The sequence below is a fragment of the Chrysochloris asiatica genome, unplaced genomic scaffold (assembly GCF_000296735.1).
Source record: "Chrysochloris asiatica unplaced genomic scaffold, ChrAsi1.0 scaffold00017, whole genome shotgun sequence".
Lineage (NCBI taxonomy): Eukaryota > Metazoa > Chordata > Mammalia > Afrosoricida > Chrysochloridae > Chrysochloris > Chrysochloris asiatica.
The window spans coordinates 12,724,636-12,747,241 of NW_006408535.1; the positions used below are offsets into that span (position 1 = coordinate 12,724,636).

General features: G+C 37.7%; 1 protein-coding gene across 2 annotated transcripts in view; it reads left to right on the forward strand.

Annotated features, from left to right (window-relative positions):
• Window positions 1-22,187, forward strand: part of BAZ1A (bromodomain adjacent to zinc finger domain, 1A) — a 127,810-nt gene extending 105,623 nt beyond the window's left edge. For both annotated transcript variants that reach the window (XM_006835353.1, XM_006835354.1), the window contains 6 exons: window positions 6,119-6,366; window positions 6,474-6,700; window positions 12,472-12,941; window positions 14,013-14,155; window positions 20,579-20,666; window positions 21,185-22,187. In XM_006835353.1, coding sequence (XP_006835416.1) covers window positions 6,119-6,366; window positions 6,474-6,700; window positions 12,472-12,941; window positions 14,013-14,155; window positions 20,579-20,666; window positions 21,185-21,381 — 1,373 coding nt within the window. In that variant the 3' untranslated portion in view covers window positions 21,382-22,187. The remainder of the gene's footprint in view (window positions 1-6,118; window positions 6,367-6,473; window positions 6,701-12,471; window positions 12,942-14,012; window positions 14,156-20,578; window positions 20,667-21,184) is intronic.
• The last annotated feature ends 419 nt before the right edge of the window (window positions 22,188-22,606 follow it).

Here is a 22,606-nt window from a genome sequence, read left to right on the forward strand (position 1 = left end):
AGAACTGTGCTGCATACGTTTCAAGGCAGTGACCTTTCAGAAGCAGATCCCCAGGCCTTACGTCTGGGTGGTTTCAAGCTGCCGGCCTTTCAGGTAGTAGGTGAATGCTTAACCATTTGTATCATCCAGGAACTCCAAGCCCTATTTGTTTTTGTTACTGTATACCATCAAGTTGATTCCAACTCATAGAAAACCTGAAGAGTAGAAGTAGACTGACTGTTTTATGGGAGAAGATCCCCAGGTCTTTTCTTCTGCTGAGCATCTGGTGGCTTTAGTCAGTAGTTGAGCTGTTAACCATTGCTCCAGCAGTGCTCCTTGTAAGCATTGTATGTTGTTGTTGCTGAGTGCTAGTTAGTTAGTCCTGTCTCCTGGTGACCCTGTACAGGAGCAACTGGTATTGAAACCACAAACCTTGTGGTGAGTAGTGTAGTGCTGGTACTACAATGCCACACCAGGACTCTACACTATGTTGTTGTTAAGTGCCATCGAGTCAGTTCCAACTCATAAGGACCCTGTGTAGGATTTCTGAGGCATGGCTGATGAGTTTGAACCACTGACCTTGCGGTTCAAAATGATCTTGTGGTCCAGTACTTCTCCTACAGTGCCAGTGATACTCCATTAGTATCGTGTTTCACAACTTATAAAATTGGCAGGTAGGCTATTATTGAGTAACCTAGGACCCTAATCATCGTATCTTTTAGGAAAATGTGTGTTTCAAATACAAATCAACTATGATGTCATAACGATCCCTACTTTCCTCTGTTGTTTTTTTTGAGGCGTTGAATTATTAACTGTCAATAGTAGTAGTATGCTAGGCAAAAAAAAATTTTAAGCCATATCCTTCTGGACTCATATTGAGAAAGCAACTTAAGTTAACTAATTCTTATAATAATCATTTAAATGTTATCTTGTTAGATAGAAAGAACATCGTTTTCATAAACAGATTATGCTACTGAGCAATTATGTAGTATTGTGAATATACCTGTAAAAAGATTATTTTTGTTTTGACGTCTGACCATTATGTCATTGCTGTTTTAAGCCTATTTGTCTGTTTTATTAATTGACAGTTCTACCATAAACTCAGTAACTCACTGCCCACATGGAAAGTACTAGTTTTAGGAACTAGAATACATATGATCACAGTTCACAAAGATATTATTAGAGTTGGTATTTACTATATCACTCTTCTTCATCACCCAGTCTTAACATTTCTTAGTATCTTCTCTGTCAAAACCAAATTAGGTATACAAGGGATCATTCCATATAACTTTTGGAATTGCATGTAAATCTACAGTTGTCAATTAAATTTTCAGTTAAAAATTATTTGTAAATCATGCAGCTCTTATAAATATAAAATATTGGCTTCTACTCATTACCCATCTGATCCCAGTGGGTAAGGGAGAAAACCTAATTCTGCTGGGTTTTCCATTTTTAAAATTGCAGTCAAAGTTACTTATATGTTCAAGAGAAAAAAATCAATTGGTTGTTTGTGGTGTCTGTGTTTTCATTTGTACCATTTATTAAATACTTAAAGGAAAAAATGTTAACATTCCCGCTTTTATATACCAGGTTATATGGAAACTGAAAGCCACAGAGTTCTTTTATGGCAGATTGTATACAGCTGTGCTAGACAACAGTATTTCTTAAGAGTGATATAAAAGAAACAGTTGATTTGGGGATTTTAAAAAATAAGTGAAATAAGAAAAATATTCACTTATATTGGTGGCAAAAATCTGTTATAGTCAGATGTTGATCAATTGTAATATTACTATTATCATCTACCATTGCTGCCCTATTTTAAAGCTAATAACTGGCATTTGTAGCTCTTTGCTTTTAAGTATTTGAAAGATCTGTTTTAAATGGGACACCAGGAGATAGAGGTATCGCTGGGGTTTTAAGATAATCTGTAACTATTTTGATTAAGGCAATTAAGAATATCTTTGGAAGAGAAGGGAAGAATCCACTTTATATGTGAAGTAGAATACATATTGAAATTCTCCAATCACTAGATAATTTTTCAAAATAGCGCACTAACCATTGTAGATATCTTCGTGGCTTCAGAAATTGTTTCTTGAAACACCAATAAACAGAAATTCTAATTAGTTTCTACTTTTCTTCATATGTCCTTTTTATTTTAGTGGTTAATCATATTCTAAACAGAGTTTTTCAATTTGTGGAATTTAAAACATTCAGTTTGTTGTTGTTGTTGTTGTTATGTGCTGTGGAGTCAGTTCTGACTTATAGCGACCCTGTACAGGGCTTCTGAGGCTGTAAATCTTTACGAGAGCAGAAAGCCTCATCTTTCTCTCACGGAACAGCTGGTAGTTTCGAATTGCTGACCTTAAGGTTCGCAGCCAAATTCATAACCACTACAATAACAGAGATTAGTTTAGGTAAAATATATGAGAATTCTTTGTTTAGGTTATAATCTCTTCATTTATAAAGGCATGCTTCTGGTTAAACCCTTAAGCTTTGAAAAGATATTCAAACTAACTTTATCAATTTGTAATTAGGTAACACAGAAATTAATAAAGATCAAAGGGGAGATAGAAAAAAAAAGGACAAGAAAAAAAGAAAGGACGATATATCTAGTGTGAGAGATGGTAAATGTTTAACTTTTTAAAGAAATTCATCTCTTTTTTTTTTTTAAGAATTATGATTTTATCTTCTATATTGTTGAGTACTGATTTGTATATTTAACTTTTGAAGAACTTTGGTTTTTATAATTTTGAAGGGAATGGAGTTGGGGACAAGCTTACAAAATAATATGATCATCCTAAAGTTTTCTTTTGTTTAAAGGCTAATCACTTGCCTTTAAACTGAAGTATAAAAAGTTGGCATTGATCAGTATTAGTATACTCATCTATGAGTATTAGGGAGCTCTGGTAGTGTAGTGGTTATGAATCGGGCTGTGAACCGCAAGGTCAGCAGTTCGAAACTACCAGCTGTTCCATGGAAGAAAGATGAGACTTTCTGCTCCCATAAAGATTTACAGCCTTGGAAACCCTGTTCAGAGTCGCTATGGGTTGGAACTGACTCGACGGCACTTAACAACAACTATGAGTATAAAGAATGAATAACTAAGGAATTTGTTTACTTACTTTGCATGTTATTTATACATTACATGCAAAGTTTTTTTCCTTCACTTTTATATCATAGGGAGACTTGCAGGAGAGGGATTTCCTATGTTTGTCCCCTAAAGAAACCTGGCTGCCGTGATCATGCGTAGTACTGCATAGATGCAATAAACAGTGAAATCTCCCAGTGTGATATTGGACCATGGTCCTCTAAGATCGTTAGTCTATATCAGTGAAATCCTTTAAATTAGTAACTTCTTAAGAAATTTATCCATGCTACCATAATGGAAGGAAAAAAGAAGCAAGACGTGTTTTGCCATTGAGATATATGAGAGTGCTGAAAAGAAGTAAGGTTTAGGATATGGAAACAATCACAGAAAAATGCAGTCAGTGGTATATACTTTCTTTATCCTTACATAAATGCTGTATGAAAATAGACAGATGTGGACATCCATTATGGACTAGAATATTTTAAAAAGTGGAAGGCTTGGAAATTGGACCTTGTTGAACTACCATCAGTGTGCAAGTCCTTAAAACCTGTTTGACCAAAACACAGAGTGTTTTCAACAACTTTTGAGTTGAAACCATTCAAACTGACTTCTAAGATTCTTCATAATTTTTATTCTTCTCTCTACATTGAACTTTGCAACCTTATTTCATGTCATAACCAACAAGAACACCTTCTGGCCTTTGAACTAGCTATTCTTGTTGCCTCCTTATAGGCCCCAAAACTTTTTTTGAGGCATTGTATTTTTGTTTGTTTGTTTGTTTAAAGATTAAGTAGAAAAAACAAAATGGTGGAAATAAATCACATGTTGTATGTTATCTCCAAAAGACTCCCCTTTAACATAAGGACATAAAAAGATAAACAGTAAAAGAAAAAAAAAAAATGTCTGGGTTGTTTTCTAAAACTTATCTTCAACTTTGTCATAAGCACTTATCCCGTCCATTGTGTCTTCCCTCTGTCATTGAACTCTAAATCTCAGTTATTTTAGAAGCTTTATTTGATTCTTTTTAAAACTAATTGGTTATTTACTCGATTTTCAAATTCTTACTTTTTGAAATATTACACATATACTTCTATTCTACATCTTATTTCAGTATCTGAAGTCTTTCCATGATTCTGCTGTTGTAACCTTTTGGAGTATCCTAGTTTTTCAGAGAGTGACTCAGCACCTTGTGTGGGCCCTAGGTTTTATCTCCTATCTCCTGTCATTTCTCAGTACTATTGCTTTATGATCTTAACTCATGGTATATACTTTTATCTTTCCAGCTGTGTTATGAGTTTTTTTAAGATAGGATCCATGGAAGAGCCTTGTCTCTTATCTTGTCCTGCATGTTGGGGAACAGTATAATACAGGAATAATGATAGCAATAATTACATTTACTATATGCCAGGAATTTTATCTCTTCCCAGCAGCCCTCAGCAGTAGATAACTTCCCACATGTTACTATTAAGGAACCTGAGTGCACAGAAAAATTGAGAAATTTGCCAAAACTCTTGTAGGGGAGCCAATGCCTACCTTAAAGGCAGACTAATTTCAGAGGACTTATTGTCTTAACCATTATTCTTCTGCCAAGAGTTTTGTTTGAGGATAATAGTAGGAAATTAGGGATGTTAGACCAGACTATGTATGGAATCTTAAATATCTTGCAGAATTTTGACATGATGTGTTAGGTACTTCAAAATACAATGTTTTAGAAAAACTATAAAATGATCCCAGTATTCAAAACTAATTGAAGCTAGAAGTCCTCACTTAACCTGTGTAAAATGATGGGCTAGATTGATGGCATCTGGTCATATTACTCCACAAATTTTTTAGCTCATACAACAAAACAATGTTGATGACAAGGCTTCAAATATTGCTGTCATATATCAGTCCTGAAAATTCACTTATGGAGTATTAACTACTGTTTTTATCTACCTCCATTTTAAAATAACCTTGAAGTTACAAGATAATGTGTTGCTATTAAGTGCCATCAAGTCAGCTTCAACTCCTGGAGTTCCTGTGCCCAACAGAGCCAAACACAGAGCCCTGTCCTGCTCCATCCTCAACAATCTTTCCTATGTTTGAACTCATGGTTGTAGCCACTGCATTAATCCATATCACTGAAGGTCTCTGTTTTTCACTGACCCTCTGTGTTACCAAGCATGATGTTCTTCTCCAAGGACTGGTCCTTCTTGACAACATGAGACAAAGTCTCGCTGCCCTTGCCTTCAAGAAGCATTCTGACTATACTTCTAACACCGTAGATGGCTTTTTAATATGGCTGATTTTTTATTAATCATATATTTATTGTGATTCATGTCACATGCCAGAAAATTTATCCTTTTCAAGTATACACAATAGTGGTTTTTAGTATCTTCACAATTATGCAACCATCACTATCCAGTTTCACAACAGATTCATAACCCCCAAAAGAAACCTAATACATTGTTTATAATTTAGAATATTCCATCTTATAAGGAGCTCTGGTAGCATAGTGGTTACGAATCAGGCTGTTAACCTCAGGGTCAGCAGTTCGAAACTACCAGCCGTTCCACGGGAGAAAGAGGAGGTTTTCTGCTCCCATAAAGATTTACAGCCTCGGAAACCCTGTACAGGGGCGCTATGAGTCGGAACTGACTCCACAGCACATCACAACAACAAGAAGTCCATCTTATATTTGAAATTGAGGAAGTAACATTCTTGGTTCACATGAATAATAACTGACTTGTAACCATACTTACCCAGTTTTCTAAATTAGATCAAGATTTGATACAAAGACTAAATTGAGAACATATTGCCTAAGTTATTTTTCTCTTTTAACTGTTGAAATCCCCACACATTTGATTTATGGATTTAATTCCTTATGCCATAAAGTAGTTGTAAATCAGCAAATATTTTGTGATGAAGTTGTTTTCAATAGCTGCACAATCTTTTAGTTACGTTTTAGAAGAATTGTTAAATTTAAACTGTTCAAAATTACTAAGAAAATAGTTTCAGTAAATATATCTAGAATTTGCTTAGAAACTTTGATCATTTTCCTTTTCGTTTAAGATGCCAGTGACAGTGGGAGGTCTTATAAAACAGTCCTCGACCGTTGGAGAGAATCTCTTCTTTCTTCTGCTAGTCTGTCCCAAGTCTTCCTTCACCTCTCCACACTGGATCGTAGTGTCATATGGTCTAAATCCATACTAAATGCTCGCTGCAAGATATGTCGGAAAAAGGGTGACGCTGAAAGCATGGTGCTGTGCGATGGCTGTGATCGAGGCCATCACACCTACTGTGTGCGGCCAAAACTCAAGGTATGTGTTCCGTCTCCCGGTACCTGGATTCACATTGAAACATTGAGATTTTCGGTGGTTTAAGTGAAAGATGATTACTATTAATAATCATTTGTGTAATCTGTCAGACCGTTCCTGAAGGAGATTGGTTTTGTCCAGAGTGCCGACCAAAGCAACGTTCTAGACGGCTCTCCTCTAGACAGAGACCATCCTTGGAAAGTGATGAAGAGGTGGAAGATCATATGGAAGGTGAGGATGATGAAGTTGATGATGATGATGAAGAGAGTCAAAGCGAGGAGGAAGAGTATGGGATAGAACAAGATGAAGATGACTCTCAAGAAGAGGAAGAAGTAAGGTAAGTCTGTTAACAAAATTAATCATTAAGCCTTAACTATTTATTCAATACAATTAAAATAGTTGGGGTCAATTTTTTAAGGTAGCATGTGATATAGTAACCTGGAGTTACCTTGGCTTCATAGCTTAAAATCATACGAAATTGTTGCTAGAGTGGATTTAGTCCACTCGTCTGTTTGTCATACTCTGGTGGCTTACACGTTGCTGTGATGCTGGAAGTTATGCTACCAGTACTTTAAATACCAGCAGGTTACACCCATAGTGGACAGCTTTCAGCTAAACTTTCAGACTAAGAAAAACTAGGAAGAAAGAGAGGTGGATTCTTTCTGAATGTTTAGCCACTGAAAACCTTATGAATAGCAGTAAAACACTATCTGATAACACCAGGAAACTGTCAAATATAGTGCCAAAAGATGGATCCATCAAATTGAAGGCACCCAAGATGTTACTAAGAAAGAGCTGCCTTCTGAAAGTAGAGTTGACTGTGATGACATGAATGGAGTAAAGCTTTCAGGACCTTCATTTGCTGATGGGACACAACTCAAAAGAGAAGAAACACCTGTAAACATCCATTAAGAATCAGAAACATGGAATGTTCAAAGCATGAATCTAGGAAAATAGGGGATTATCACAAGTAAAACGGAACATATAAACATCAAAATGTAGTCATTAGTGAGCTGAAATGGACTGACATTGGCTATTTTGAATCTGACAGTCACATGATTTACTGTGCTGGGAATGACATGGAAGAGGAATGACATCGCATTCATCATTAAAAAGAACATCTCAAGATCTAGCTTGAAGTACAACACTGTCTGTGATAGGATAGTATCCATACACCTACAAGGAAGGACCAGGGTCCTGGTGTAGTACTGTGGATTAGTGCACTGGACCGCACAGTCTGTGGTTCAAGCTCACCAACCGCTTCTTGGAAACCCTGTATAGTGTCACTATGGGTCAGAATTAACTTGATAGCACTTAACAACAACAACAAGGAAGACCAGTTAATGCCACTATTATTCAAATTTATGCACTATCCACTAAAACCAGTGATGATATTGAAGAATCCAACCAACTACTCCTGTGTGAAACTTATCAAACATACACTCAAGATATATTGTAATTACTGGTGATTGGAATGCAAAGGTTGGAAACAGAGGAAGATTCAGTAATTGGAAAATGTGGCCTTAGTGATAGAAACTATGCTGGAGACTACATGATAGAATTTTGCAAGTCCAATGACTTATTCATTGCAAATACCTTTTTTTAAACAACATAAAAGACAAATATGCACATGGACCTCACCAGGTGGAATACCTAGGAATGAAATTGAAAGAGTCAGACTGTGGAACAAACCATCAATTGCTCATATGCAGGTTCAGGCTGAAGCTAAAGAAAATTAATACAAGTCCATGAGAGTCAAAATTTGACCTTGAACATATCCCACCTGAATTTAGAGATCATCTCAAGAACAGATTTGATGCATTAGACACTACTGATTAAAGACCAGAAGAGTTGTGAGATGATATCAAGACCATCATACAGGAAGAAAGCAAAAGGTCATTAAGAAGACAAGAAAGAAGGTAAAAATAAACATGGGAGAGAAACACTGTTAACTGACGATGTATGGAGGGGATTATAATCAATGTAATGAAACAAGTCATATGAATGGTTGAATGTGAAACTGATGATGTGCCCTGTAAACTTTCACTCAATCCACAATAAAAACCTTAAAAAATAAATAAATAAATAAACATGGGTGTCAGAAGAAACTCTGAAACTTGTTGATCCAGAGTAGAGATGCTAAAGCAAATGGAAGAAGTGAAGAGGTACAACAGAAAATTTCAAAGGGCAGTGCAAGAAGATAAAGTCAAGTATTACAATAAAATGTGCAAAGAACTGGAGTTAGAAAGCCAATAAAAAAGAATGCAGTTAGCATTTCTCAAGCTAAAAGAACTGAAGAAAAATTCAAGCCTTGACGTGAAATATTGAAGGATTCTATGGGTTAATGTGCCAGACTGTAAAGCCATTTGAACTGCAAGGTCGGCAGTTCAAACTCACCAGCCACTCCTTGGAAACCCTATACAGGGTCGCTATGGATCGGAACTGACTCAGCGGCACTTAACAACAACAATGGGTAAAATGGGAGTCCTGGTGTGGCACTGTGGGTTAATGCGCCAGACTGCAAAGCCATTTGAACTACAGGGTCGCCTGTTCAAGCTCACCAACTGCTCCTCGGGAACCCTATACAGGGTTGTTATGTGTCAGAACCGACTCGATGGCACTTCACAACAACAAATGGCAAAATATTGAATGATGCAGAAAACATCAAAAGAATATGAAAGGGATACACAGAGTCACTGTACCAAAGAGAAATGGACAGTGTTTGACCATTGTAAGAGATAGCATATGATCAGGAGCCAATGGTACTGAAGGAAGATGCCCAAGGTGCATCAAAGAACAAGTCTCTGACAAAGAACAAAGCACCAGGAATTGATGGAATACAAATTGAAATCTTTCAACAAATTGATGCAGCACTGGAGGCACTCACTCATCAATGCCAAAAATTTAGAAGACATCTGCCTAGCCAACTGATTGGAAGATATGCATATTTGTGTTCATTCCAAAGTGAAGTGACGCAGCAGAATGCGTAAGTCATTGAACAATATCATTAATAACCTATGCAAGTAAAATTTTGCTTAAGATAATTCAAAAGCTGCTGCAACAGTACATTGACAGGGAACTGCCAGAGAGTCAAGCTGGATTCAGACAAGGATGTGGAATGAGGTATATAATTGCTGACATCAAATGGTTCTTGGCTGAAAACAGAGAATACCAGAAAGGAGTTTACCTATGCTTTATTGACTACACAAAGGCTTTCAATTGTGTAGATCATGACAAGCTATAGACAACATGCCAGAGCATGAGTATTCCAGAACATTTAATTATGCTCATAAGGAAATTTGTACATAGACCAAGAGGCAGTCATTATAATAGAACAAGGAAACACTAAATGGTTAAAAATCAGGTAAGGTGTGTACTAAAAGTTGTATTCTTTCACCATACTTACTCATTCTGTATGTTGAGCAAATAATCAGCGAGGCTGGATTATATGAAGGAGAGCATGACATCAGGATTTGAGGCAGACTCAGTGACAACCTGCAATATGCAAATGATACAACCTTGCCTGTTGAAAGCAAAGAGGACTTAAAATACTTACTTACTGATGAAGATCAAAGACCACAGCTTTCAGTATAGGTTACACATCAATGTAAAGAAAACAGAAATCCTCACCACTGGACCAATAAATAGCGTCATGAATAATGAAGAAAAGCTGTCAAAGACTTAATTTTGCTTTTATCCACTATTAACACTCATGGAAGCAACTGTCAAGAAATCAAAGGATATATTGCATTAGGCATATCTGCTGCACAAGACCTCTTTAAAGTGTCCAAGAACATAGATGTCAGTTGAAGAACTAAGATGCGCCTGGCCCAAGCCATGGTATTTTCCTTAGCGTCATATGCATGTGAAAGTTGGGCAATGAATAAGACTGTAGAATTGATAATCTGAATTATAATGTTGGAGAAGAATCTTAAAAGTACCACGGACTGCTAAAAGAACAAACCAATCTGTGTTGGAAGAAGTACAGTCAGAATGCTCCTTAGGAGCCAGGATGATCAGTCTTCATCTCTCATACTTTGGATTTGTTATCAAGAGGGACCAGTCCCTGGAGAAGGACATCATGCTTTGTAAAGTGCAGGATCAACAAAAAAGAGAAAAACACCCAACGAAGTGTATTTGGACAGTGACAACAGAAATGGGCTCAACATTAACAATGTGAGGATGGCAAAGGACTGAGCAGTGTTTAGTTCTGTTGTGTACAAGGTCACTCTAAGTCAGAACTGACTTAACAACACCTAATAACAAACAACCCCAACAATGTGAGCTGAACCAAATAGCAAAATCTGGTATGAGTTCATGTTTGGACAGGAATACTAACGTAGACTGACAATGATGTTGGCTTTACTCAAGTTTATTCCTAAAGCAACAAATAATGCAATACAAAATATATTCATGAAATAAAGATGAATTCAGCACCAGTGCCTCTTTAGCTTCCTTAAAAAGATAAATCCAAATAGCAGTGATATTAGCCATATCGAGAGAGAGCATACACCAGGAAACACACTATTTTCATGATACTACTACATCAGCACCCAGAAACAACTTCTACACTATCTCGTAACCAAGTATTCTGCAACCTAGCAAGCTGTATTACCCAGGCCTAAAGACTGGGTTTGAATAAGCCTGGATATTCATGCTGTAGCAGTACTGTGGTGGTTGTCTCCCCTTATTGGTACCTTCATTTCAGGGATCAGATGTTTTACATTTGCATGTACTAGAAGTTTACTGTCAGCAAGCCTGATTACCAGTTATACCAGGACGAGTCATGTATGCTCCGTACTCTTCTCACCGTCCCTATACGTTTGTTTTTAAACATTTGAACCCCACTCATACGAAATCAGGAAAATGAATGACAAGCAAGGGCAGCTGAGGACAGACAAGTACTACAGTCTGAAGCTAATAAAGAGCGAACCACCCCCATGTGGTACCAGCTTGGAGGAACCGTCTTCCCTAAACCATTTCTCCCACAGCCCTCTCTATTCAGGACTCAAACAGCATACTTACAATTACGAGGTTTATTAGGGAGTTTATTAACAGGCTACAGTTCAAGATCAGACATGCTTAGGGAACGGTTGTTCCAGTGAGCTGTGATAAATGCCCCCAGGACACTCTGCTCCACCGTAAGCCTCAACCTGATGGCACTTGGCTCTAGCTCCATGGATCAGCAAATCCAGCTCCCCCACTTAAGTACATGGAGGCACACCCCATTCTACAAGCAAGCCTCCTGCCCTGAGTCACTCAGCAGTCCTTGCTCTGTGGGCTGGGAAGTCACCCGCTCTGTCTGGTGCTCTGGTCCTCGTTTTTGCTGGATGCTGCTGCTCTCACATGGTGTTACAGCTTTGTGTCCCTGGGTCCAGGCACTTCATTGTGCAGGGATCTTGGGGTCCGAATGATGTGCTTCACTTGTGTCTCTTCTTCGTTGATGGTAGTGAGAGCCCTGCACTCCTGATTCTGAGATGTCTTATTTTAAACCTGGGCTAGAGATTCACCTTTTCACAGTTACAGTGAACTCTGCTGACATCCCTGTCTGAGTCATGTATCCTATCAACATCATCTCCCACCTTCTCTTACCCATACCCAGCAGTTTCAGACTATGGCTAGAAGAGACACTAGATAATTCACTACACACTTGTGTTTAGCAGAAAGATGAAAAAGCATTTGGAAAATTCTCGCGGATATTCTAGGTAAACTGGAAGTTGAGGTATGTTAAGAGATGAATAAAAAGAGACTTATTGTTGATTTGTTTCACCCTTGTGTAAAACTTAAAGCAATTAAAAGATTGAATCTAGCTTGTATTTTAAAGAGAAAGTAGACTGTAAAATACAAAAGTTCTTGTAAGTAGAGTGTACTTGGGTTGGTATACTTGAACCATAGATTCAGGGTCTACTGGACTAGCACTTACTGAGCCAGAACTTTTTTAAGCTTTTTTTTTTTTTTTTCTTTTCAAGTTCTTGAGCGTAGGATAAGTCTCAATAATATAGAAAAGTAATTATGTAGAACTCACAACTATAATAGAACAAGGGGAATAGAAGTAATAATATGTTCAGCATTGCTCTGTATAATAACTGTGTTTTCTAATATTTGTAGCCCACCAAAACGAGGAAGACCACAAGTTAGATTGCCAATTAAAACAAGAGGGAGACTTAACTCTTCTTTCTCAAGCCGTGGCCAACGACACGATCCTGGGAGATACACTTCAAGGAGTCAGCAGAGTACACCCAAAACCATTGTTTCTTCTAAAACTGCTGGGAGAAGCTTAAGAAAGATTAAATCTGCTCCCCCTACAGAAACCAAATCTTTAAGAATCTCCAGTCGCTCTACTCGCCAGAATCATGGCTCACTGCAGGCAGATGTGTTTGTGGAACTAATTAGTCCTCCGAGAAAACGTAGAGGCAGAAAAAGTGCTAATGATACACCAGAAAACAGTCCCAACTTCCCTAACTTCAGAGTCATTACCACAAAGTTAAGTGAACCATCAAGATCTTTAAATGTTACTCCAAAACTTTCTCTCCGAGATAGTGAATCCAAGAGAAGAGGCAGGAAAAGACAATCTACAGGTATAAAGTCTAATTCCCATTATTTCTTATATAGGAAAGTTTAATAATTTGGAAAGACAGAGTGCTGAAAAACATAAGGTCATTTTGTAAAAGGCTGTCACTAAGATACACAGAATTATAAAGGAGCATTGCTTTAGACTCATAGCAACTCCATGTGACCAAGTAGGAACTTCGCCATAGGGTTTCTAGGATGTAATCTTTACAGGAGCAGAGCACTGGGTTATTTCTCTTAATATTCATTGAAGTGATGGCTATTTGGGTAGCCAGAAGTAAGCTGCATTAGTCTTCTTACTCATATAGAAAGTTAATAAAAGGGCAAACTGTCTGGTTTTGATTGAGGAGCTTGATTACAGTGTGATACACCACAGGTCAGCAGTTCAGCCCCACCAGCCATTCCTTGGAAGCTCTACACAGGGTCGCTAAGAATCAGAATCAACTTGATGGCACTTAACAACATATTTCAGTATTCTTAATAAATCACATTGTGATTCATTTCATTCTCTTCCATCTTTGCCCCAAAAACACACATTCAAACCTAGACAAGATATATTTGGTTATTTAGTAGAGTTCCCATCAGACCTACTGATTTATGGATTGATTGATGAAGGTAGAGGTAGAAATATTTTAGGGGATAATCACCACCTGGAGTTTCTATGTGGCATAAATGGTTAATGTGTTCCACTACTGACTGAGAGATTCGTAGTTCAAGTACACCCAGAAGCTCTTAAGAAGAAAGGCTTAATGATCTGCTTCTAAAAAGTGACACACATGGGCTCACCATTAGTCAGAACTGACTTGATGGCAACCAGTTTGGTCTCTGTATATTTACCTATTCTAGACATTTCTTACAAATGGATTAACATCTATGGGGTTAGTATACTATTTGTGTACAGTATTCAGTTAGAAATGGTTAAGATAAAAAATAAGTAATGAATATTAAATCAGATGTTTGTATTTCTCATAAAGTAAGTTCCTATCTGTTTTCTGCTAGGTTTCTGTTTATATATCCAGGGTAGATTTTGGTGATGTTTTGCTTTGTTTTCACATAAAGTGTTTTCATTCTTTTCTCAGAATCATCTCCCGTAATATTGAATCGAAGGAGTTCAGGTCGACAGGGAGGAGTTCATGAGTTGTCTGCTTTTGAACAGCTTGTTATAGAATTGGTACGGCATGATGACAGCTGGCCTTTTTTGAAACTGGTTTCTAAAATTCAGGTAATAATAGTCGATGTTATAAAATGCTTTCATGTGTTACATGATTTACTCCACATGGCACCTTTGAAATAGTCAAAGATAATTACTTGGAAGGTTGGTTCCTATAGTGGGAAAAAAATATGAAATTAGATAGCATTGTCTCCATGTTGTTCTTCTTCTTAAGTGTCAAGTTGGTCCCAACTTATAACGACCCTGTAAAGGTTTCCAAGGAGTGGCTGGTGGGTTTGAACTGCTGACATTGCAATTCAAACCGACCTTGTGGTCCAAAGCTTAACCTACAGCGCCATGCCAGGACTCCCATAGTCTCTATTGTTGTTGTTAAAGTGCCGTTGAGTCAATTCCGACTCCTAGCAACCCTGCATATGGTTTCCGAAGAGCAGCTGGTGGGGTTTAAGCCCAATCTGACCTTGTTTCCCAGTGCATTATCCTGCAGTGCCATACTAGGATTCCATAGTCCATTCTAATCCTGTGATTGATTTTTATAAATGATGAGTGTGTTGAAATAACTTCAGTGTTTTTATTCTGTGTAATAAATTTAAAATAGTTAGTTCAACTGAGGGCCAGTAAGGATGCTTATATTATGTAAAACAGTGGATCTCAAACTTCAGCACGCATCAGAATCATCTGGAGGGCTTGTTAAAACACAGATTGCTGGGCCCCACTCCAGAGTTTCTGATTCACTGGGTCTGTGTTGATACAAGACCATTGGCAGTTCTAACAAGTCCTCAGATGATACTGATCATGCGATCCAGAAACCACGCTCTGAGAAATACTGTTATAAAAAGGATTGGTGCTTTTAGATGAGACGAGATAACAGTGGTGGCCTAACCAGGCTCAGGGATGTGAAATGTAATGTGGTAGACTATGATGTATTGTGACAGAAATAGAACTATTTTGAGGCTCTGTAATAGGCATTATAATGGTACTCTGGTAGTGTAGTGGTTACAAATTGGGCTGCTAACCTCAGGGTCAGCAGTTCAAAACTACCAGCTGTTCTGCTGGGGAAAGATGAGGCTTTCTGCTCCCGTAAAGATTTATAGCCTCGGAAACCCTGTGCAGGGTCGCTATGAGTCAGAACTGACTCCATGGCACATAACAACAACAACAGTATACTAAAGACCTTGATTTGAGCATTTCAGAGCAGGGGAATAATAGGACTTGGAATGTTTTTTGTTTGGGTTTGCTTTAATGTAAAAAACGAAAGAATTTCAACAGTAAGAAATGGAGTCAAGTCATTTCAGGAAGAATGGATTACAAGGGAAAGCCCCGAAAAGAGAATGTGGATGGTGAATCATGGGACTGGAGAGCAGAGGGAGGGTGTATTAGACTCAGACACCTAGGTTTGAAGGACCTCGCTTACCAGGAGTTTTTTGTAGCCCCTCAAATTGTCTGAGATTGCTCTTATTAAAAGCCAAGAAAGGGTTTACACACAGAGGAAACATTCTTGGATGATTACCAGGTATGGAAGGAGAAAAGGAGAAAATCACTAACTAGATAGTGGTGGTAGTGTGCCATGGAGTCAGTTCCGACTCATAGTGACCCTGCATAGGGTTTTCGAGGCTGTAAATCTTTGTGGGAGCAGAAAGCCTCATCTTTCTCCCACTGAATGGCTGGAAGTTTTGAACTGCTGACTTTGAGGTTAGCAGCCCAACTCATAACCACTAAGGTACATGTATTAGGTGAAGGGAAAGATGTACACAATAATGGGGAGGTCAATACAACATGACCAAGGCGAAGGAAGACACTGGGAAGTATGCAAGAGTAAAAAACAGCAATGGTAAATGCTGTTATGTATACAATCCTGTGATAATAATAATAACAGACAATATACGAGTGAATACATAGGTGTGGGGTGGCGTATGTGCTGCAGATATATCCAGGTAGAGCATACAGGAGGAAAAGTTACAAAAACTTCTGAACCATAATTAAATACCTTAAGGGAACTAAATCACTAGGCTTGAAGCTTTAGGACCATAGTCTTGGGGGACATATAAGTCCGTTGATATGACGTAGTCCATAAAGACAGTGTTCTGCATCCTGCTTTGGTGAGGAGTGTGACTGAGGTCTTACAAGCTTTCAAGAAGCCATTTAACATACAGATATTTGTCTCCAAATTTGGAATAAAGTGTGAGGAAAATCAAAGACTCAAGGAAGCAATTGACCAAAGGACCACGCGAACCACAGCATCCACTAGCCTGAGACCAGAAGTGTGGTGCCTACAGACTGTATAAATTAGGATCACAATAGAAGGTCCGGGACAAAATGGGAGAAAAATGTAGAACAAAATTCAAAACCTTTAAACTTATTCCATCTCACACTGAACCCTAGAGCTACCACCCACATCTATCTAACATTTCCTTCAGGGTTTAAAAAGGAAAAAAAAAAATCTAGGAACACTAGGAGTTGGAGTGAAACGCTCCTTCGACTGAGATTCTGACCTTGCGCCCTCTCAGTTTGGTGGCCCAACCCAGCACATCCACTACCATGGAGCTGCGGTCTCGTCTTGCAGCCACCTGTATACTGGGCTTCCGTTTCCTCCTCCTGGCCACTTCTTCGGATGTACATACTGGGCTTGGAAAGGGTTTTGGTGATCACATTCATTGGAGGACACTAGAAGTCGGAAAGAGAAATACAGCTGCCTGTGGAGTGCCCCAGTAGTGATTATCTGTAAATACTGGTGTGGATCTTGCAAAAAGCTTTAAAGGCCAGATTTTCAGAATCTAAAAAAATTTCAAAAATTTCCCCTAATTTTTGTTATGGTAAATATTGAAGATAAAGAGGAACCAAAACATGAAGGTTTCAACCCAAATGGGGGTTATATTCCATGAATACTTTTCCTGATGTACCCCTTCTTTCACCAAAGTTAGTGTTCTGGAAAGAGCCCCAGGAAAAGGAGTACTGAAGAATTGTCCAGAATGGCCAGGAATCCTTGCTCTGCCTACACTGAAAGGAGCTCTCTCTGTGGGAAGTCCTGCTGACAAGCTGTTCTCCATGTTTGTGCAGCTGACAGAGTGCAGCCAACTTCCTTCTTCTATAACCCTCTTTCCCCAAATGTTGTTTTGTCATTGAATATAAAAAACAAACCTTTTTGACACAAAACTTGACCCTTAAGAGCCTTTTTAAAGTGTTGAAGAGCAAAGATATCAGCTTAAAGACTTAAGGTGCGCCTGACCCAAGCCCTGGTATTTTCAGTAACCTCATATGCATGCGAAAGCTGGACAGTAAATAAGGAAGACTGTAGAAGAATTGATGCTTTTGAGTTACAGTGTTGGAGGATAATATTGAAAGTGCCAATATTGGGCTGCCAAAAGAACCAGTAGATCTATGTTGGAAGAAGTGCAGCCAGAGTGCTCCTTGGAAGCCAGGATGGCCAAACTTCATCTCATAATTTGGACATATTGTCTGGAGGGACCAGTTTTCTGGAGAAGGACATCATGTTTGGTAAGGTGGAAGGTCAGAGAAATAGAGGAAGACCCCAGTGAGATGGATTGGCAAAGTGGCAGCATCAGTGGACTCAAGTGTGGCAACAGTAGTGAAGTTGGCCCAGGATCAGGCAGTGTTTCTTTCTGCTGTGCATAAGGTCGCTATGGGTTGGTACCAACTCGATGGCACCTAACAACAACAACAAGAGCCTTTGGTGATTTATTCCTCACACTTGTTTTTTTTTTCCCCTTTTCCTTCTGCTTTACTCACCTTGGTAGTGAAAGGAGGTCAGTAGCATCTTTTCTAAAATTTAAAATTGCTGACATAACCAGTGTTTTTAAAAATATCAAATGGTAAATGTAAATCAATAATTCTACCCCCTCCTAAGGATACTGGCCTGTATTTTTTTCTTTTTCTCACGGGAATAACTTTGGGCTTCTTCCCAAATTCCTGTGACATCCTTCCTGTTCGCCTTCTTGGGCTTCCTGTCTGTGCGCATGTGTGTCCAGGAAGGACTGTGTGCTTGAAGTCAGCCTCAACTGGAAGCATGCTTTCCTCTTGTTACTGCTGGAAAACTCAAACCTTCAAGCCTTAGGTGGAGCCACTTTTGTCAAGTTATTAACTATATTTTTGTACTGGGGTTAGCAAAAATGTATATAAACTGTTCCAGTAAACTCTGATAGAACTGGGGGTGGGGGGTGGATCCAGACTTACTGGCCCTCAAGACTAGCCCTTAAAACACCTTTCAAGCCTGGAACTGAACCCACACCCGAAGGTAGATTTTCAGTCAAACAATAGATCTATAAACCCAAAAGCTAAACCCATTCCTATCAAGTCAACTCCAACACATAGCAACCCTATATAGGGTTCCTGAGATGTAAACCCTTACAGGAGCAGTCTGCTCATTCTCCCACAAAGCAGCTGGTGCATTTGAACCACGTATTTAAATTTTACAGGAAGTATATTTTCATCATTACTCTACAAAGACTTTTTTCATAATTTATTATTGTTTGTTATTGAGAATGTACATAGCAGAACATACACCAAGTGAGCAGTCCAACCCCCGAGTACCACCAGGACTCTCATCAAGTGAACAGTGAGTCCCATGAAGAACACGCTCCTTAGAACAGTCATCAAAGGGACAGTACGTCTGTGCCAAAAATAAAGTGCAGAAGGCAAGCAGGGGCAGGAAAGATGGGCGACTGGAAATAGAGGTGGCCAGAGTGCTGTCACATAGAAGAGACTGATTACAACCAATGTCACAAACGAAATGTGTATACATTGTTGAATGGGAAACCAATTCACTCTATAAATCTCCACCCAAACCACAATAAAATGTTAACACAAAATTCCCGTGGAATCCAGACTTTCTGAATCCATAGAGGCTAGATGAATCCCCAAGATTATTATCCTCAGATCGTCTTTAAACCCAAAACTAAAAATATCCCTTGGTTTGAAGGATAATGTTAAATCTGTGAGACACCTCATAATATGGATGAACATGGAGGACGTTATGCTAAGTGAAATAAGTCAATCACAGAAGGACAAATATTATATGAGACCACTATTATAAAAATCTCAGAAAGTTTTTATACCGAAAGGAACATTATTTGATGTTAAGTATGTATACATACATATACATATATATGTGTGTGTGTATGGTGTTCTGGTGTGGTATATATCTATACATATATGTGTAGTTAAGTGCCATCGAGTCGATTCTGACCCATAGCGACCCTGTATAGATTTCCGAGGAGCAGCTGGTGAGCTTGAACTGCCTACCTTGCAGTTCAAACAGCTTTGCAGTCTGGCGCATTAACCCACAGCGCCACACCAGGACACTCTCACTCTCTCTCTCTCTCTCTCTCTCTCTCTCTATATATATATATATATATATATATATAGTTGGTGGTGGTGGTGGTAAGTGCCATAGACTCAGTTCCGACCCATAGCGACCCTGAAGGCTGTAAATCTTTACGGGAGCAGAAAGCCTCATCTTTCTCCCGTGGAGCAGCTGGTAGTTTCAAACTGCTGACCCTGCAGTTCACAGCCCGATTTGTAACCACTACACTACCAGAGCTATATATATAGCATTAAGTGCCGTCAAGTCAGTTCATACTCACAGTGACCCTGTGTAGGGTTTCTGAGGAGTGGATGGCGAGCTTGAACCGCGGACCTTGCAGTCCAGCTCATTTGCTGCCTGTGGTGCCACACCAGAACTCCATATATAAATATATATCCACAAACATATGAATTTGAAAGTGTATTTGTACATGGGTAACCAGGTAACCACAGGGAGGAAGCATGACAGTGGTTGCATGGAAGGGATTGCAATCTTTGCAATGAAACAAAATACATGATTTGTTGAATGTAAGGTTTCATTCAATTCAGAAATAATTTAATATATATGTCCCCTGATATCTTCTTAAACAACTGTTTAGCTTAAGTAAAGGATGTCTACCCTCAGCATTTTAAAAACTGTATGGGATCAAATTAACAACCGCTGCAAAGACTGGGTAGTTTATGTTAATAAGGGAAGAACATTCAGAAAAGGCAAAGAATGGCTGCCCAGCTTGAATGTGAGCATTGTCACTGAATTGTATGTGTAGAAGTTGAATTAGTGGATGTTCTGCTGTGTATATTCTCAATCTGAATGTGAATGTGTTGACTTCTTGATAAAGAACAAAATAGTAACTCTTCCAGAACTTCCAGAAAGTAATTAGTGTGTAGAGAGAAAGAGAGCAAACAATCATGATTGTTTTCTTTTTAAAATAAATTAACATTCCTTATGTTACCAAATAGACTACTACAGTATTTATGACTGATTTAATGAAATTATATTAGTATTACTAATGTATTAATAGTATGACATGATTTAATGTAATAATACTATTCAAAAGTTAATGTTGAGTTGTTTTCAAGTGTAAACCTTTATGTATTTGACCACTTACTTCTGTACATTTTCTGTATGAAAAAACATATATTTGAATTATTTTACAGGTCCCAGACTATTATGACATCATCAAAAAGCCCATTGCCTTAAATATAATTCGTGAGAAAGTAAACAAATGTGAATATAAATTAGCATGTAAGTAATTTATGTTTTTCTTTGAGGTTTGTTTTTGTTTAAAGAGGTACAGACTGTCTTACCTTTCATTTGAATGACAGATATTAATATAGTTCTATACATGGCATCCAAGAGGTTCTTAAAATATTTATCATACATTGAGGTAGCAGATGGGTGGGAATTAAGTGAATTAAAGATATTTTATAGAATCTAATTTTAGAAAGGCGGTTCTTTATAATTATACATATCATAACCTATTATGATATGTAATATAATTGTATATTATAATTTTAACCAGTTTTAAGCCTCAGTCATTTCAGAGTTTGGATTTTTATAATATAAATTGTATATTGTAATTTTAACCAGTTTTAAGCCTCAGTCTGTTAACTCATTGCAGAGTTTGGCTTTTTATAAGAAAAACTTAGGCTTGCTTTTTCACAATGAAGTTTCCAAATATAATACAAATAATTTTATACCTGAAATATTTGATATAAAAAGTTTTATGCTTTCATTCTAATCTTGGTTTTCTTTTTTTCTAGCTGAGTTTATTGATGATATTGAGTTAATGTTTTCCAACTGCTTTGAGTACAACCCTCGGAATACAAGTGAAGCAAAAGCTGGAACTAGACTTCAAGCATTTTTTCATATTCAGGCTCAGAAGCTTGGACTCCATGTCACACCTGGTAATGTGGAGCAAGTTAGCACACCACCAGCTACAAAAAAGTCACGTATCTAATTTTCTCATTCTAAAGGATCTGTTTGAAGAAAACCATTGTTCATGAAAATGGAACATTCAGTCATGCTTTAAAGCAGACGTATGTATGAAGCAATAACAACTGATTGACCACATTGAGGTGTGGCCTGCACTATATTCTCAATTTAATGTTAAGCACTCAGGAGAATGTAGGAAAGATTTCCTTTGCTACAGTTTTGTTCAGTATCTAATAAGTTTGATAGATGTATTAGATACAGTACTGGTTTACAGAAGTTTTTGTACATTTTTGAGATCATTCATGTGTCCAAATAGCTTGGAAAATATTTTTTCACCTATGATTTATTTTGTCATTGATGCTTTTTTTTTTTTAAGAAGTCATAGTATTAAGAGAGACCTATCTACACAGGTGAATCTTCTGCTATACTGTAGCTTTTTTTAAAAAGTTGTGTATATGTCTAAGAATTGTTTAACAAACACATTCTTTCAACACTACACATGAATGAATCCAATTTTATATTCTTTAAGTGCTGTACCAGTATTGGCTGGAGGTATTAAGTCTGAGTTTATTAACTAGATATTTATTTAGCTTTCAGAGTAATTTGTGAATTTGTTTTATATTTATAAAATTTGTACCTGGAAAAGTTCTTTAATTTTTTAAACATTTTATTGTGTTTTTGTTTTCTTTCTCTAGCTTCCTCAATGATCAATCACAAAAAATAATGCCTTCCCTTTTCCCTAACAATTCTTTCAGTTTCACAGAATTGTAATATAAGTTTCTATGTATAACTTTTTTTAAGTGTACAAATAAAGTAATACTTTTTTTCAAAGTATTCTGAATTTCTGGAATTCTTACAAATCTGAATTGTACTTCCATATACGATATATACAGAAAGGAGCCAACCTTTCATTGTACCTGAGTCGCTCAAACCCTCAAGTGTAAGATACCTGCATCAGTAACTGTGATAGTCTATGGCAGGGATTTGCATTAAAAGGAATAAATAAAGTCTGAATATGCCTTCCTAGTTTAAAAAAAACACCACTCTGAAAATTTTAAAAAGAGAGAGAGGAGAAGCTATTTCTAAGGTGTAGAAGATATATAGGAGCCTCAGTTTTGTAGAAATAACTTCTCTTTTTTAGGCTGTGAGAGTTGTCAGGGGGTAGGGGAGAGGAGTGCTGAGGAAGGAGGTGGCAAGAGAGAGGCTTTCCTCTATTTTCTCTTCTAAAATCCTAACGATCCTGCGCTAGG